The 19,288-nt window shown below is 38.9% G+C and overlaps 1 protein-coding gene across 3 annotated transcripts in view; it reads right to left on the bottom strand.

Moving 5' to 3' along the window:
- LOC139760669 (uncharacterized) overlaps nt 1–19,288 on the bottom strand; it is a 107,137-nt gene that overhangs the window by 82,098 nt on the left and 5,751 nt on the right. For 2 of the 3 annotated variants that reach the window (XM_071684183.1, XM_071684184.1), the window contains exons 2-4: nt 15,994–16,107; nt 7,888–8,407; nt 4,465–4,611 (exon numbers count right to left, since the gene is read on the bottom strand). In XM_071684183.1, coding sequence (XP_071540284.1) covers nt 4,465–4,611; nt 7,888–8,407; nt 15,994–16,099 — 773 coding nt within the window. In that variant the 5' untranslated portion in view covers nt 16,100–16,107. Of the gene's footprint in view, nt 1–4,464; nt 4,612–7,887; nt 8,408–15,993; nt 16,111–19,288 lie in introns of all 3 variants that reach the window. The other variant, XM_071684182.1, reaches the window with a different exon arrangement.

The raw sequence follows: 19,288 nt of genomic DNA, 5'->3' as shown, positions 1-19,288 counted from the left end.
TTTTCTCAATGGTGTCTTATAATCTCCAAATAACCCTGCAAAACATTCACAGAACAAATGTAAATTATCTCCATGAACAGCATTGAAGGAAAAAAAAAACTTGCTTCTATTCTGGCATTTATGACTTGTACAAAAGTAATATCTATACAATGTACAGTTCCAAAACACCATATGACAGAGCACAAACATGACTTACCCATCTATTTCAATGTAAAATTTTAAGACAACAAAACTCAGCATAAAGCAGCATCAAATCAGGCTTTTGTGGGAAACCAATATTGTCTCCTACTTCACACATGTATACACACTTCTTCTGAATATGATAACAGAAGGAAAACATTACTTGAGGTGGCAATGAAACTCTGGACATTATCAAATTCCAATGGGAACTTCTGACAAGAGTTTTGCAAAATTAATGAATTTCTCAAAAAAGGGGGTGATAGTACTGTTTATTGGTAAGTCAAGTAGTTTATCATGTGAACAGCACATGGTGTGAATCTTCTGTATAAACGTAAAGGGCACACAAATAAATATTCAGATCATAGAAGCATGTGACTCTTTTTGAGAACACCTGATAAAGTGTATGAGTGTGATGTCACACAAAGAACAAATGGTGAGGGTAAAGCAATGTGATTTCAAAAGATGACGACATGAAAGTGCCTTAATGAATCATGAAAAAGCTTAAAATATGACAGAGATGCCTTATACTACTGATATATGGTGTAAATAAAGTTATTAGTGAGTTTTTACCACTACAGTAAAGTACATATTCAAATCAGTGAGGGAGGAGGTGAGTGGTTCCCTCTTTTAGCAGATATGCAGCAAGGATGACTTTCGTTACCAAGGATGTTTCGCCTCCTCTTGGATCAGGTGGCGAAAGGCAGAAATGCAAGGGTTCTGGAGCAAAGGGAGGGTCTAAAATATGCTGAAGGTGGGGATGCATGGAAAGTGAATCAGTTGCTGACACAATTCTTCTGGTGACAGACTCTAGAGAAAAGCTCCTAAGTTGGTGAGAGTGTGGTCATTTGCTTAAAAGAAAAAATCTGAAAGAATATGTAAACAAAAGTAAGGTAATGGGGTGCAGTGAGGGGATGAGGGGTGAGAAAAGATGATTTTGAAGTGTGTTTGACCTTTTGCTACAGCAGTCCTAATATCAAATGTACACTGTGTGCTGATCATTCTCAAATATTCAAAATAAAATATCTCAATAGATTTTTTATCGAACGATGTATTGCTCAAGCCAGTGAAATGCTGTTAACATCTGCTAAAATCCCCTTAATCTTATGCTGCTCCTCTGACAAGTGCATTAAGTATTCCAATAGCACTGTCAGGAATATGCAGAGATGTACTGTATCTTTGAAATTTTTGTTACAAACAAATATGATCAGTATGATTTTTCATCACTATTATCTTGCATCTTGTAAGAATGTCACAGCTTTAAAAATTAGCATACTACATAATGGTACAGATCTTGAACAGGCCTCTAGGACTTCTTTATACAGACCAACAACTGTAAGGAAAAAATTTAGGCATTAGCATCTGGTAACAATACACAGGATGCCACTACAAGTATTAATGACTGTACATTTCCCCTCGAGGCAGATGCAACCAATTCAAGAATGATACTTGATAAGCTTTATGAACAAATGAGTGCAAAATCTTTTGTGACCTGCATATGAACTATGCACCAGTTCAAGTGTGAAATGGAGAACACCTAGGTGAACTGGAGTGCTGTAGGTACCTGGGAGTGGCCATGACCACGAATGGAACCATGAAAGCTTGGAGCCACAGTCAGTCCAGAAATGGAAAAAAGGGGTTAAAGTCCTGGGTGCCACTACAACTATAAACTGATGTGTATTTCTCCTTGAGACAGAGGCATCCAATTCGAGAATGATACTTGATAAACTACATGAAACATTAAATGTAAAATCATTTGTGAGCTACATGTGAACTATGGAGCAGTTTAAAGAAATAAATGGAGAGGGCCTAGCAGAACTGGAAGTGCACATGACAACAATTGAAACCATGGAGGCTGGGCGCCAAAGCAAGTCTCAAAATGGAAAATAAGGACTAAGGTCCTGGGTGAAGTAGAGAGCATATAGAAAGAAAGTTAAGAGTCTGTACGTGAAACATGGCAATATCTAAATATACAATAGTCCTGACAGTGTTGTATCTATCTGAATCATGGGCCCTAAATGCGAAGACATCCCGTCAGTATTGCATGCATGTAAATCTTGAGCCTTCAATGCAGAGGCAAGGAGGGCAGATTTGCCGGAAATTATATCCCCGATGCCAATATGAGGTACTACACCACATTTTTTTTAGAAAGACTGCAACTCAATTATGCCTCTTCTAAAAATGGAAAAACCTTTCCCCTTCTACCCTGTTCCTTTTGCAATATATTCTCACTGGTATCTTTACAAAGCATGTTTAGTGCATTTCTGCCTGAACCAGAAGAGGATTTAGTTAAAATAGTCAGTCGCTTTGGCATTCTTAATAGGAGGATGATAATATTTAAAGCCAGAAAGTTGGGAATCAAACTGTAAGATCACTCTGAAAGGAAATCTCTATAAAAGTTAATGAATTTAGGTATTTTGGGGATGATGACAAACAAGGAAAGTACTGGAAAAATAGTTGAGCATACTCATTGTGTACAAGGAATGTACTGGAAAAATAGTTGAGCATAATCATGCAAAAGGAATGGGAAATGAACTGAGGTATGGTGAATGGAAAGAAACCATCTGTAGACTGCAAAAGTTTTCAAAACTGAGTGCTTCTCCCAAATATGACATGCAGGTGAGATCATTTCATCTGCCACATAGGCACAGGCAGCAGGTAGCACTCACCATATCTTAATTATAGAATAATGCTATTTCCCTTAGCTGTGGTGTTATGGTCATCCATTTTGAGTTCACGGGTTTGACCAGCCATAAATCTATTCTTCTTTTAAATGTTTCTGTACCAGTCCATTCTAAGTTCTTCTGAAACTGAACCGAATAATCTTTCAACTTTCTTTGCTGGACACTCATATAGCTTTATCCAATACCTACGTTCCCAGGGAATAACTCACAATCTGAATGTTCTATATCTTCCTAGTTCAGAGGCTTTCAAGTTTAAGGTATCATTTTTACTACACTCTTCTTGCTGCTAGACATATATCATATAACACTCTCTTCTTCTTTCCAGACTAAAGTTCAAGTTCTTGTATACTCAAGATAGTATCTGAGTTTGATTACATCAATTTTACTTGTAGTGTTTCTGTATTTCTTTCTAATTTGCTGATTTCCATTTGCTTAACAGGTGACGAAACAATACAACAATATTCCAACACAAGGAACAATTTCATCTTTTGCTGTCTGTCTCTTGTCACTAAAGTTCTCATTATCATACTACTCTTCACCTGGCTTGAAGACACTATCTTAATTATATATTCCTTAAATTGATGTTACATTTATAATAACTCCTAAGTCTTGACAGTTTCCTTGCTTATTATGTCTTTCACTGCAGGGTCTTTGAAGGAAGGTGGTGATACACTGTTAATTCCTCCAAAACTAATTTTTTCAAATTTCTCCTCAGTAAAATCCATTAGGTTCTCCTCAGGAAGAGTGGAAACGTTATTCTTATGAACAAATTAGCACATAAAAAATATAAAAGTATATTTCAATATTAGAATGTCTTTGTTTACTATAGCACACAAGCTACAATTAATAAAGTTCAGGACATGCTAATGAAATGACAGATTGCAATCACCTAATAAATGATGTAAACTGATTTCAAATGCAAAAAAAAAAAAAAAAAAAGCAGCACTTGTTAATAGTGTGGATGCCTCTGTTCACTTTCGCTAATGTGAATCAGCTCAAAATATGAGATCAATACGAAAGTTGTATGCATCTAATCTAACCTATTCGAATAAGAAAGGAGTTACAGATAACATAAAAATACAGAAGCAGTAGAAAAACAAAATAACTTCATTTAATAACCCAACATATTACCATTCTGTTATGCCGTTGTAATACTTCCTATCAAGCTTAAACAGTTCTAACAGCTTTACCATCTTGAGCATATAACATGGAAAATAATCTTTATCTCGAGGCAAAGACCTTTGTATTATTCAAGGTTCACCTTTCAAAAAGGTCCTGGTGTTATCCAAGGACACCTATTCCAAGGGGCTCCTGCAGCTCCAAGGCTGCACTATACTCAGAAGCAGGGAGAGAATGGACTTCTCTGAAGTGATAAGTTCTTTCACAAGACCATCTGTTTGTCAAATGATGGTGATACAGCCTCACTAAAGGTGGCTTTTCACACTAGTGGTGTAACCTGAAGAAGGCCAAGTAATTTGTTACCTGCCATAACTAAAATATCCCTACTTTCAAAATGACCCACAGTAAGGAATAAAACCCTTCATGTCACCTTTATTTTGAGTGACATTGGTTAACATGCCAAAATTTACTATTAATCACTTACCACTTGTCCTGGTATGTAGATACAATGAACATGTCATCCTGAGCATAGGCTTCATCATCCAGAGGTAAAGGTGAGTCATCACCACCCAACCCTCCTCTCTCCTCTAACGACATGCTGTGTATAAGACGACGTCCACCACGACCACGCCTAAAAGCAAATATCATTTATACACATACACTTTGATCTGAACACAAAAATATCAATTATAAAAAGAATTTTTTTTTCTTTTTGTTGTTGCTGCTGTTGGAGGCTCCTATCAACGACAAAAGTTGACATCAAGGTCAGGCCTTAAATGAAATAGAGGTCAATGAAAGGGAAAATGAAGGGACAGAGGAAAGTGTTTATAAAATTTGGTGGAAGTGATAAATGTCTTTTAAAATACGTTAGATCATACTTCTTGGCAGACATGAGAGGGGAGAGAGTTCCACAGCTTTAAGATGTAGGGAAAGAAACAGTTATCAAAATGGCCCAACCTGCAGTTGCTAATAACCACACAGTAATCACGTGAAGCAGCAGCTTGCCTATTTCTTTGCATATTAATTTAACTCTTCTCAATCCCCCTTCCACTATACCTTTCTACTGGTACATATCTTTCTATACCCTGCTTGAAAACTTCACAAAATACAATACAGCTTTGCTCTATATCATGGTCATGGAATTCAGTCTCCCAGCTCATTTCCCTGAAACATGCTTTTAAGGCTTTATAGTTTCCATCCTTCCAATACATATTGGTACAGTTCACCTGTACACAACCTAGAAACTTTAAAATTTACATGTTCTCACCCCTGTGAATATCTAAGGTTTCCCAGTCTATTTTCCTAATGTTAAAGTATTTCATAAAACATTCATAAAACAGAGACCAGGGTCCTTTACTTTTTGTGCATGGACAAAATCAGGTTATAAGACAATCTTTTTTTCATGAATTTTCCTTGAATGAGCTGGTAAAAAGGTCCACAATTTATCACAAACTGAGAAATTTATGTTTTAATTCACCCAGATGGTTAGGCTTCCCCCTCCTCTAACCCTCTTTCACTGTTATCATAAACCCCTTTGGGAAGACCACATGTGATCCTACATCCCCCACCCCATGTGCCTAAGATTTCTACCTTATTCTCATCCACTTATCTATAAATTCAACTTCCTTCCCATTCCCGCACAGCAATCAGAATTTGTATACATGATCTTCAACAAGAACCTACTTTTGCTGATTCCTCCTTCACTATTTACACTCAATAGAAATTTGCTTCTTGTTTCTTGTTCATTCTTAACGTGTTTTTACTCTACTTTCTAATTTTTTCTACTTTCCATGCCCTATCATTCAATACCTCTCATTCTACACCATTTGCCATCTGCCTCCCTATCCCCCATTTCTATTTTGTCACACATGACAAACCCTCATGTGAGCTCTACCATTCTACCAAGCTTACTGATCTGCTCAAGCACCTCTCAAATATAAATTTCTATATCACTGGTAATCCTCACTGGTTTCCCTTTAGAGTGTCACCTATATTTCCTGATTCTCCAAACTTCTTTTATTTCTCAGTCTGCATTGAAAAATTCCATCATAACTACCTTTCTGACATGCTTCTCTTTGCCTCCGTGTATTAAATATGGTCCTCTTCCAACTCAAAGATAATCATGGAATTATATCTGATAAACTTCCTTACAGCTTCCTTAATTTGCAGTGGCCTAACTTTCTGTTATTCCCTGTGGTCGTACCATGTCCACATCTTTACTCTTTGAAAGTCTGCTTTTTCATCACTGCACAACAATCCTAGATAATTTTCATTCTTTCAAGTCTTCCATTCACTGCTCTCCACACTTACCTGACCATCTTGGCTCTGACTAAATACTGCACTACCTCCTGTGTAGTGTTGTTTGTTACATTCCGTTTGTAAGATCCAGAATCCCGAAACTTATGCTTCTCTTCAATTACCTATACTTTGCAGCTTTCATCTACTGTGCCAGAATTATCTTCTACATCCTATCACTCTCCTACTTTCCCTTGTTCATTATTCTTTGTGTACTGAGCACACCATCCTTATGCTTCGTAATCTGTCTTCCATGGGAGCCCCTGTCTTTCTTTGTACCCATATTAAAGCACAAACCCAGATTTTTTTTTCCAGTCTTGCTCCATCATCTTGTTTTTTGGTTTGACCATCTCCTGTATTGCTGTCTGGCACTTGTTAAGGTTCTTAGAAATGTACTGTACTCTCAATTTCTTCCCCTTATCCTTTAGGTGGTATATTCTAGGAATAAATTTCACAACAGATATAAACTTGTGATTCCAGCTTTCATGCTTTCCATATCCCCAATGGCATCTTCATTCTCACTTAACAAAGTCCACAAAATTACCTAATTCCAGATCTTATCTACACATCATGGTATCATCAATCAGCTTAATCTCTTCCCCAATCTCCACACTTCAGTCTCATATTCTCAAAATCAGGAATATCCCCTTGATTTTTTCCTTACAGCTTCCATGATGAGCTGAAGCTAAATGTAGCTTCAGGCTGTCTTGGAGGTTAGGCAATAGTCAGCTTAACCTAGTCTGCATCTCCTGCTCTAGTATACAGAGCCATTTTTGCCTTGCTTTGGCTCATATTTTACCCTTACCCCTCTAATAGACCAAATTCTTTCTTCTCATTCCACAATCCTTTGAAATCTTTCTAAAAATCATTCTTCATCTGAAAACCATCAGGCAAGCACCTTCCCCTTTATCTTACTTCTTTCAGATACTCAAAACACTTTTTCTTTTTTTGAAATCCATTTCATGTACCACACTTTAACCTTCACTCATGATTTTCCTTCAAAAAGTCTGCTTTCTCCTATCCTAATATGCCTGATGCACACTTTGCTGATCTTGAATCTCCAAAATTTTAAGTCATCTGCCTGAAGATTATCTAACGACCAATGTTTTGCTGTTTTGCCAAATACTCTCCTAATGCTGCAACTCTTGTAATTTTCTTAACCATCCCAGTTCATGCCTGAAACCCATAACATCCTTTCATCCTCAGGGTGAGGTCCTCTATTAAGACTTCAACATAACCTAAAGGGAACAACTGAAATTCTCCCACACAGTAGGAAGAAGGATATTGTCCCCACACTTTTCCATTCTTAATGGTCTGAAACATATTATTTACCACCTTTTGCATTCTCTACTCTCCCAACTCTCTGGATCTATTTTTCAACTGTCCCTCATGCTACAGCAAGACAATGTGGAGTATTGGGAGGTGGGACTTAAAACCATTATTGTTATTTATACAAAATACCATAAAAAATGTCCTGCTATCTTAATATTTCATGATGCCATTAAATTCAGTGCCCAGTGTCCCTTCTCACTAATGGGAATTACTTTTAATTATAATTACTATAATAAAATTCAAATTTAAGTTCTACAGCAAAACTCTCAATGGAACGTACAAGCCAAGCCTCTTGATTTTCATTCCTTTTCGCACTTGAAAGCTACCACTTCTTGATGGACTAAGTGGTATTCCTTTGGGACGACCACGGATTTTGGGGGTGGTTACAACTCCACTTCGACCACATGGGACTTGTACTGGAACAAGTGGGATGGTTGGCATCATGTCTGGTCCGAGAATTCCTCTACTGATCACAGAGACCGCATCAGTGGATGAGGTGGATGATGACGATGATGATGATGACGACGACGATGATGATGATGATGATGACGATGATGATGATGTAGTTCTGGAGATGTTGGAGAATGCTAAGGTATGAGTAGATACAGAAGACGGTGGCGATGATGATGATGATGCTGCAGGTGAATGTGAAGGTCTCTGCTGAGCTGCTGAGGCTTTGGTGATCGTAATAGAGGAGCTGGAAGGTAAGGAGGCCAGAGACGGCAGAAGAAGAGTCTGGTCCACTTCCATCCTCTCTTCTACTCCACCTCCTAAGTTTGTAGATACTGTGGATGCAGGACCTGTAACAACAACAGAGAGCAACACAATTAAGAAGTGTTTCCTCTAATTATTTCCATGCACGTTCACATGCACACACACACACACAAACACACACATCAATCACTAAAAAAAAAGCACTTAAAGACCAAAAACTATCAAAATCATCTGATGAATAATGATGAGGACATGTAAACACTACAAGAATATATAAAATGTTGATCTCTGTAACTACTTTTTCTTTTCACTTAAGCCAAATTAATCTTACTTCTTATGATAACGTGTTTATGATTAAAGAAGTAAGCATGATGATCTGATTTCTACATGAGCTACATACTTTAAGTGAGAATCTCTATTCCAACACTGCTATCCAAAAATATACATGCAAAGAAATGTTGAGACTCTAAAACTCTCTTCGATTATGCATATGTTGCACACTAAAATTCTACTTTGGAAGAACAATGGGAAAGATATATACAGTGATAAAAAAGAAATGAGATTTCCTTTCATAATGATAATGAGCGAACAAGACAGTGGGTTACCTAAAAGTCTGGATGTAAAGTAAATGGTAGGAGACAAAAACTCATATATATAGTAAAAAAGCATTAAAGCTATCTGGTAGGAAGATGATTTCCATATACAATGCAAGGACCATTAAACTATCTTAACCAATGAAGCTCTCTCTCTCTCTCTCTCTCTCTCTCTCTCTCTCTCTCTCTCTCTCTCTCTCTCTCTCTCTCTCTCTCTCTCTCTCATCTGTTTGCCATCCAGCGTATTGAAGGAGGGAGTGGAGGGTGGGGAAAGAGCCTTTGCTTTGCTATCCTTTTCTTCTACTGCTTTTTAAGGGACTTTTTTTTTTAAGTAGTATTTAGGATAGACCAAATCACCTCGATTCTCTCTCTCAGAAACTTAGATTAATGAAAAAGTGAAAGATGAGGAAAGTCTGGAACAACATGAAACGTCCAGAGATGACAGAACCAAATTTGAACAAGGGGGTGTGGCAATATATGTCCATAATAGGTTTGAAAGAAAACAGATAAATATGAGTTGCAATAAATGTGAACTTATCACAGTGATGATCCCACCTATAATTATGCACAGTAAATTCAGTGTTAGTCAGACCAACACAAACAAAATCAAATGATTGGAATAATTCGAACAAAAGCTGTAGAAATCCTGAAGGGATTTAGGTTACTTAATCCAACAATAATATCGACTAGTAACTTTAACTTCCGTTTTACAGAATGGCAGGAGAGAAATCATAGATGCAGATATAATTACAAAGGAAAGAATAATAGATCAGCATATGAATGAGTACTGCTTCAAAAAACTATCTAATTTATGTGATACATTCAGCCTTGTGCAGGTAATCCACAGACCAACAAAGAGCAACACAGTAAACCTTATTTCTACAATGATATGGTACTGTTTTTAGATAAAGGATAAATGATTCAACTCTCTGGAGATCAAAACTGTGTATGAAAAGGAAAGAATGACTGTGAACAAGATACAGCAGCAACTGCAGCAAAAAACAAAAGGTTGAAAGATATAAATTTTCACCACAACATAACAGACTGGAAAAGGATCATTGAGAAGAATTTAACTCAAAATAGACCAGGCTCCACAGAAGCAAATGACCTGGTGATAAACACAAAAATACGCTGTGGTAGATTGGGCAAAATAATCATTGCACAGTTATCAAAGAAAAACCAGGGACAAAATGGAAAATACCTACAAGAGAAAACTGGCTGAAAAGCAGAATGGCATGAAAACAAGAGCATAGTAGTAATAGAAACAAGATTAAGAGAATGAAATGATAAAATAAAGAATGCATATGTAGAAAATCAAAATTCAATAGAAGGGGCAGGGAGTCACCAGGAATGGATTGAGAGCAATAAAGAATATCATATGGTTGCAAGGCATGGGCTTTAGATATGGTTGTACAGAAGAGAGTGGATGTGTTGGAAATCAAATATTTGAGGACAATACGTGGTGAGGTGGTTTGATCAAGTAAGTAATGAAGGGGTAAGAGAGAGGTGTGGAAATAAAATGAGTGTGGTTGAGAAAGCTAAATAGGGAGCATTGAAAAGTTTTGGAAATATGGAGAGAATGAAAGAGGAAAGATTGACAAAGAGGATATATGTGTCAGAGGTGGAGGGAACAAGGAGAAGTGAGAGACCAAATTGGAGGTGGAAAAATGGAGTGAAAAAGATTCTGAGAGATTGGGGCCTGAACATACCAGTGGGTGGGAGGTATGCAAGGAATAGAGTGAGCTGGAACCATGCGGTATACCAGGATTGACATGCTGTAAATGGACTGAACCTGGGCATTTGAAGCATCTGGGGTAAACTATGGAAAGTTCTGTAGGGCTTGGATGTGGATAGGGAGAAAGCTGTGGTTTCAGTGCATTACACATGACAGCCAGAGACTGAGTAAGAATGTGGCCTTTTTCATCTGTTTTCCAGGAGCTACCTCGCTGAAGATGGGGGCAGAAATATGTCAGTTGATATACATCCAAGAGAAGAAGCTAGGATGCCATTTGGTAAACATGTGTTATATTTCTCTCTTGTGTCTCCCCTGATGATGTGGTTATTACACGAAAGTGCACTTGGGAACTTATCGTATTTCATTTTCCCCGTGGACTCATAGGAATATCGTGATCACACGCAAAATTGTGATCCTTTCCAATATTCATCTATATCCTTCCATCTCCAATTTAGTCTCCCACTTCTCATTCCATCAGCCTCTGACATATATATCTTCTTTGTCAATCTTTCCTCGCTCATTCTCTCCATGTGATCAAACAATTTCAATACATCCTCTTCTGCTCTCTCAATCAAACTCTATTACAAAACATATCTGTTACCCTTTCATTACTTAATCAAACCACCTCACACCACATATTGTCGTCATACATCTCATTTCCAACCCATCCACCCTCCATATAGCATTGATGGAACCATTATTCCTTCAAACATACCCATTTTTGCTCTCCAAGATAACATTCTCGCCTTCCACACAGTCTTCAACACTCCCAGAATCTTCGGCCCCTACCCAACCCTTAGATTCATTTCTGCTTCCATGTTTCCATCTGCTGCCAAAACCACTCCCAGATATCTAAAACACTTCACTTTCTACAGTTTTTCTCCACTCAAAATTACCTCCAAACTGACTTGTCCCTCAACCCTACTGAACCTAATAACCTTGCTCTTATTCACATATACTCTCAGCTTTCTTCTTTCACACACTTTACCAAACTCAGTCACCAACGTCTGCAGTTTTTCACCCGCAAATCAGCCACCAGCACTGTATCATCAGCGAACAACAACTGACTCACTTCCCAAGCCCTCTCATCCACAACAGACTGCATACTTGCCCCTCTCTCTAAAACTCTTGCATTCACCTCCCTAACAACCCCATCCATAAACAAATTAAACAACCATGGAGACATCACACACCCCTGCCGCAAACCAACATTCACTGGGAACCAATCACTTTCCTCTCTTCCTACTCATATACATGCCTTACATCCTTGATAAAAACATTTCACTGCTTCTAGCAACTTACCTCCCACGCCATATACTCTTAATATCTTCCACAGAGCATCTCTACAAACTCTTCTATCATATGCCTTCTCCAGATCCATAAATGCCACATACAAATCCATTGATTTTTCTAAGTCTTTCTCACATATATTCTTCAAAGCAAACACCTGATCCACACATCCTCTACCACTTCTGAAACCACACTGCTCTTCCCCGATCAGATGCTCTCTACATGTCTTTACCCTCTCAATCAATACCCTCCCATATAATTTACCAGGAATACTCAACAAACTTATTCCTCCATAATGAACAATCACCTTTACCCCTATTGCTTTTGTACAATGGCACTATGCATGCATTCCGCCAATCCTCAGACACTTCACCATGAACCATACACACAATGAGTATCCTTACCAACTAGTCAACAACACAGTCACCCCCTTTTTTTATATATTTCACTGCAATACCATCCAAACACGCCGCCTTGCCAGCTTTCATCTTCCGCAAAGCTTTCACTACCTCTTCTCTCTTTACCAAATCATTCTCCCTGACCCTCTCACTTCACACACCACCTCGACCAAAACACCCTATAACTGCCACTCCATCATCAAACACATTTAACAAACCTTCAAAATACTCACTCCATCTAATTCTCACTTCACCACTACTTATTACCTCCCCATTAGCCTCGTTCACTGATATTCCCATTTGTTCTCTTGTCTTACGCACTCTATTTACCTCATTCCAAAACATCTTTCTATTCTCCCTAAAACTTAATAATACTCTCTTAACCCAATTCTCATTTGCCCTCGTTTTCACCTCTTGCACCTTTCTCTTGACCTCCTGCCTCTTCCTTTTAAACATTTCCCAGTCAATCGTACTACTTCCCCACAAAAATCGTCAAATCGCCTCTCTTTTCTCTTTCACAAATAATCTTACCTCTTCTTCCCACCACTCACTACCCTTTCTAATCTGCCCACCTCCCACACTTCTCATGCCAAAAGCATCTTTTGTGCAAGCCATCACTGCTTCCCTAAATACATCCCATTCCTCCCGCACTCCCCTTACGTCATATGCTCTCACCTTTCTCCATTCTGCAATCAATCTCTCCTGGTACTTTCTCACACAAGTCTCCTTTCCAAACTCACTCTCACCACTCTCTTCACCCTGACATTCTCTATTCTGAAAACCTCTTAAATCTTAACCTTTACCTCCATAAGATAATGATCAGACATCCCTCAAGTTGCCCCTCTCAGCACACTAACATCCAAAAGTCTCTTTCATGCGCCTATCAATTAATACATAATCCATATATATATTTTTTATCTTTTTACTTTGCTTTGTCACTGTCTCCCACGTAGCGAGGTAGCGCAAGGAAACAGACGAAAGAATGGCCCAACCCACCCACATACACATGTATATACATATACGTACACACATGCAAATATACATACTCGTACATCTCAATGTACACATATATATACACACACAGACATATACATATATACACATGTACATAATTCACACTGTCTGCCTTTATTCATTCCCATCGCCACCTCACCACACATGGAAATAACATCCCCCTCCCCCTCATGTGTGCGAGGTAGAACCAGGAAAAGACAACAAAGGCCCCATTCGTTTACACATAGTCTCTAGCTGTCATGCAATAATGCCCGAAACCACAGCTCCCTTTCCACATCCAGGCCCCACAGAACTTTCCATGGTTTACCCCAGACGCTTCACATGCCCTGATTCAATCCATTGACAGCACGTCAACCCCGGTATACCACATCGATCCAATTTATTCCATTCCTTGCCGGCCTTTCACCCTCCTGTATGCTCAGGCCCCGATCACTCAAAATCTTTTTCACTCCATCTTTCCACCTCCAATTTGGTCTCCCTCTTCTCCTCGTTCCCTCCACCTCCGACACATATATCCTCTTGGTCAATCTTTCCTCATTCATTCTCTCCATGTGACCAAACCATTTCAAAACACCCTCTTCTGCTCTCTCAACCATGCTCTTTTTATTTCCACACATCTCTCTTACCCTTACGTTACTTACTCGATCACACCACCTCACACCACACATTGTCCTCAAACATCTCATTTCCAGCACATCCATCATCCTGCGCACAACTCTATCCATAGTCCACGCCTCGCAACCACACAACATTGTTGGAACCACTATTCCTTCAAACATACCCATTTTTGCTTTCCGAGATAATGTTCTTGACTTCCACACATTCTTCAAGGCTCCCAGAATTTTCGCCCCCTCCCCCACCCTATGATCCACTTCCGCTTCCATGGTTCCATCCGCTGCCAGATCCACTCCCAGATATCTAAAACACTTCACTTCCTCCAGTTTTTCTCCATTCAAACTCACCTCCCAATTGACTTGACCCTCAACCCTACTGTACCTAATAACCTTGCTCTTATTCACATTTACTCTTAACTTTCTTCTTCCACACACTTTACCAAACTCAGTCACCAGCTTCTGTAGTTTCTCACATGAATCAGCCACCAGCGCTGTATCATCAGCGAACAACAACTGACTCACTTCCCAAGCTCTCTCATCCCCAACAGACTTCATACTTGCCCCTCTTTCCAAAACTCTTGCATTTACCTCCCTAACAACCCCATCCATAAACAAATTAAACAACCATGGAGACATCACACACCCCTATATATATATATATATATATATATATATATATATATATATATATATATATATATATATACATACATATACATATATACACATATACATATTCATACTCGCTTGCCTTCATCCATTCCTGACACTACCCGCGCCACAAGAAACAGCATCGCTACCCGCTGCTTCAGCAAGGTAGCACCAGAGAAACTGACAAAAAAGGCCACATTTGTTCACATTCAGTCTCTAGCTGTCACTTGTAATGCACCGAAACCCCAACTTCCTATCCACATCTAGGCCCCACAGACCTTTCCCTGGTTTACCCCAGACGTTTCACATGCCCTAGTATGTATATATTTTGTATGGTAGGTCACAGTGATGTGCATGATCTGGTATTTACTGATACCCATGAGGAAAAATAAAACATGATAAGTCCAAGTGTGCGTTTGTGTAATCACACTGTCAAGAGGAGATATAAGAATCAGATACATACAGGGATTATAGCCCCATCAATTTCAGCCATTCCTAGTAATCTAGTCCCTTTACTACATCTACAAGACATCTATAGGGGATGTGAAAGATTTCTGAACAATTGCTAAACCTGCAGTCTTACCTGTCTTGTCAGAATGTAGTAACACTCAGCTTGTGAGAACTAGCACCATAATTCATACTCTTAACAATTTTTCTTCCACTGCCTTGAAAATCTGCAAGACCCAGCCTAAAATCCCTCCTCATGTTGTTGTGTTAGCTGACGGTTAGGTCATTAAACATTATTACTCCAAGGTCTTTCACAACATTCAACTAGTATATGATAACATCTGTGCCTGTCTGGTATTCAGTATTGTTTTAAATCTATGCATTTTCCCCATGGGGATGATGTTATAATGTTGCAGTATAATGCTAAATTTAGATACAATCAAGCTGCAATTGCTCTGAAGGGAGTCTTTAGATCCGGATGATAATCTTCTTGATGTTAAAAAGATAAGAAGAACCATGGGCATTAAAGCAACATACAAATGACGTGTTGGTATTTGAGAAATGTCAACACCATGCTATACAGTGGTCAATGCTATTTCAGCAACACAGGTATGCTACAGTCAGAAATTTCTATTTCTCTAAAAGTAAAGTTAAGGCCTGTTTCACTTATTTCTTTGTTATCTTCTCAGTCTTATCTAATTGTGCTTCCTTTCATTAGAAGGGAAACTGTTTTTCTCATTACTTGAAACACAACCATTTTTCCAAGGCATTAGGAAATTCATGTGCTTGCTGGAGGTTCATAGTTACAGGTAATCAAGGAGACCATCTTTTTTTTCTCTGAATAATGATGACTAAATACAACAATATTTTCACACAATAATCCTTTCTTTTTGTTAACTAGAGGTAAACCATTAACCACATAATTCTTACCTGAAGAAGAACCACATGAGGACAATCCACCCCCACTGGCTGTCCCTCTATCGCCTCTGTTGTCAGGGGAGTCATTCTTACAACTGCCCCCATGTGGTCTCTCCATACTTCAATCTGCTGACAGAGTAATTTCACTATATTAATTTTAATTCATTATTTACTTACATTACTTCAATTTACTTATCAAATTTAAGTGAAAAGATTAAAATCAATATCTCTTACTATCTACTAATTATATGAAAATGGTAACACACGCACAAACATACATACACCCAACATACATGCCACCCTATCACCAAATTTCATGATTCATAATAATCAGTTTTTGAGAACAAATTTAAGGGGTAAACAGAGTTTCCTGACTCTGTAAGGCACACTGCTTCTGGTAATAACAGTAAAATAAAAAATTTTTTTAGCCAGATACTAATGAATACAGATGAGCAATGTGGCAGTTGAGGGAATAATTGGTATACATGGGGTGTTCAGTGTTGTAAATGGAAATGGTGAAGAGCTTGTAGATTTATGTGCTGAAAAAGGTCTGGTGATTGGGAATATCTGGTTTAAAAAGCGAGATATACATAAGTATACTTATGTAAGTAGGAGAGATGGCCAGAGAGCGTTATTGGATTACGTGTTAATTGACAGGCGCGTGAAAGAGAGACTTTTGGATGTTAATGTGCTGAGAGGTGCAACTGGAGGGATGTCTGATCATTATCTTGTGGAGGCTAAGGTGAAGATTTGTATGGGTTTTCAGAAAAGAAGAGTGAATGTTGGGGTGAAGAGGGTGGTGAGAGTAAGTGAGCTTAGGAAGGAGACTTGTGTGAGGAAGTACCAGGAGAGACTGAGTACAGAATGGAAAAAGGTGAGAACAATGGAAGTAAGGGGAGTGGGGGAGGAATGGGATGTATTTAGGGAATCAGTGATGGATTGCACAAAAGATGCTTGTGGCATGAGAAGAGTGGGAGGTGGGTTGATTAGAAAGGGTAGTGAGTGGTGGGATGAAGAAGTAAGATTATCAGTGAAAGAGAGGAGAGAGGCATTTGGACGATTTTTGCAGGGAAAAAATGCAATTGAGTGGGAGATGTATAAAAGAAAGAGACAGGAGGTCAAGAGAAAGGTGCAAGAGGTGAAAAAAAGGGCAAATGAGAGTTGGGGTGAGAGAGTATCATTAAATTTTAGGGAGAATAAAAAGATGTTCCTTTTATTCTATTGACGTTTGTGTAAATAAATTAAACTACTATTGACGTCTGTGTAAATAAATTAAACATTTCCTTTCCATAGCCAGAGGTTGAACCATTATGTGACATTCATTTTTTCATTTCATTTCAAGCTAGAAGTTTCAGTTTTCTAAATTGTTTCTTACATTTTTCACATGTATATATTTGTATGTGTGTGTGTGTGTGTGTATATGTGCTTGTGTGTGTGTATGTGTGTGTATGTGTATATATATATGTATATTATCCCTGGGATAGGGGTGAAAGAATACTTCCCACGCATTCCTCGCGTGTCGTAGAAAGCGACTAGAGGGGACGGGAGCGGGGGGCCAGAAATCCTCCCCTCCTTGTATTTTTTAACTTTCTAAAATGGGAAACAGAAGAAGGAGTCACGCGGGGAGTGCTCATCCTCCTCGAAGGCTCAGAGCGGGGTGCCTAAATGTGTGTGGATGTAACCAAAATGTGAAAAAAGGAGAGATAGGTAGTATGTTTGAGGAAAGGAACCTGGATGTTTTGGCTCTGAGTGAAACAAAGCTCAAGGGTAAAGGGGAAGAGTGGTTTGGGAATGTCTTGGGAGTAAAGTCAGGGGTTAGTGAGAGGACAAGAGCAAGGGAAGGAGTAGCAGTACTCCTGAAACAGGAGTTGTGGAAGTATGTGATAGAATGTAAGAAAGTAAATTCTTGATTAATATGGGTAAAACTGAAAGTTGATGGAGAGAGATGGGTGATTATTGGTGCATATGCACCTGGGCATGAGAAGAAAGATCATGAGAGGCAAGTGTTTTGGGAGCAGCTGAATGAGTGTGTTAGTGGTTTTGATGCACGAGACCAGGTTATAGTGATGGGTGATTTGAATGCAAAGGTTAGTAATGTGGCAGTTGAGGGAATAATTGGTATACATGGAGTGTTCAGTGTTGTAAATGGAAATGGTGAAGAGCTTGTAGATTTATGTGCTGAAAAAGGACTGATGATTGGGAATACCTGGTTTAAAAAGCGAGATATACATAAGTATACTTATGTAAGTAGGAGAGATGGCCAGAGAGCGTTATTGGATTACGTGTTAATTGACAGGCGTGCGAAAGAGAGACTTTTGGATGTTAATGTGCTGAGAGGTGCAACTGGAGGGATGTCTGATCATTATCTTGTGGAGGCTAAGGTGAAGATTTGTATGGGTTTTCAGAAAAGAAGAGTGAATGTTGGGGTGAAGAGGGTGGTGAGAGTAAGTGAGCTTGGGAAGGAGACTTGTGTGAGGAAGTACCAGGAGAGACTGAGTACAGAATGGAAAAAGGTGAGAACAATGGAAGTAAGGGGAGTGGGGGAGGAATGGGATGTATTTAGGGAATCAGTGATGGATTGCGCAAAAGATGCTTGTGGCATGAGAAGAGTGGGAGGTGGGTTGATTAGAAAGGGTAGTGAGTGGTGGGATGAAGAAGTAAGAGTATTAGTGAAAGAGAAGAGAGAGGCATTTGGACGATTTTTGCAGGGAAAAAATGAAATTGAGTGGGAGACGTATAAACAAAAGAGACAGGAGGTCAAGAGAAAGGTGCAAGAGGTGAAAAAAAGGGCAAATGAGAGTTGGGGTGAGAGAGTATCATTAAATTTTAGGGAGAATAAAAAGATGTTCTGGAAGGAGGTAAATAAAGTGCGTAAGACAAGGGAGCAAATGGGAACTTCAGTGAAGGGCGCAAATGGGGAGGTGATAACAAGTAGTGGTGATGTGAGGAGATGGAGTGAGTATTTTGAAGGTTTGTTGAATGTGTTTGATGATAGAGTGGCAGATATAGGGTGTTTTGGTCGAGGTGGTGTGCAAAGTGTGAGGGTTAGGGAAAATGAGTTGGTAAACAGAGAAGAGGTAGTAAAAGCTTTGCGGAAGATGAAACCGGCAAGGCAGCAGGTTTGGATGGTATTGCAGTGGAATTTATTAAAAAAGGGGGTGACTGTATTGTTGACTGGTTGGTAAGGTTATTTAATGTATGTATGACTCATGGTGAGGTGCCTGAGGATTGGCAGAATGCGTGCATAGTGCCATTGTACAAAGGCAAAGGGGATAAGAGTGAGTGCTCAAATTACAGAGGTATAAGT

Source organism: Panulirus ornatus, chromosome 37 (assembly GCF_036320965.1).
Source record: "Panulirus ornatus isolate Po-2019 chromosome 37, ASM3632096v1, whole genome shotgun sequence".
Lineage (NCBI taxonomy): Eukaryota > Metazoa > Arthropoda > Malacostraca > Decapoda > Palinuridae > Panulirus > Panulirus ornatus.
Note: the sequence above shows the minus strand (reverse complement) of the source record. Positions and strands in the feature narration are given on the sequence as shown.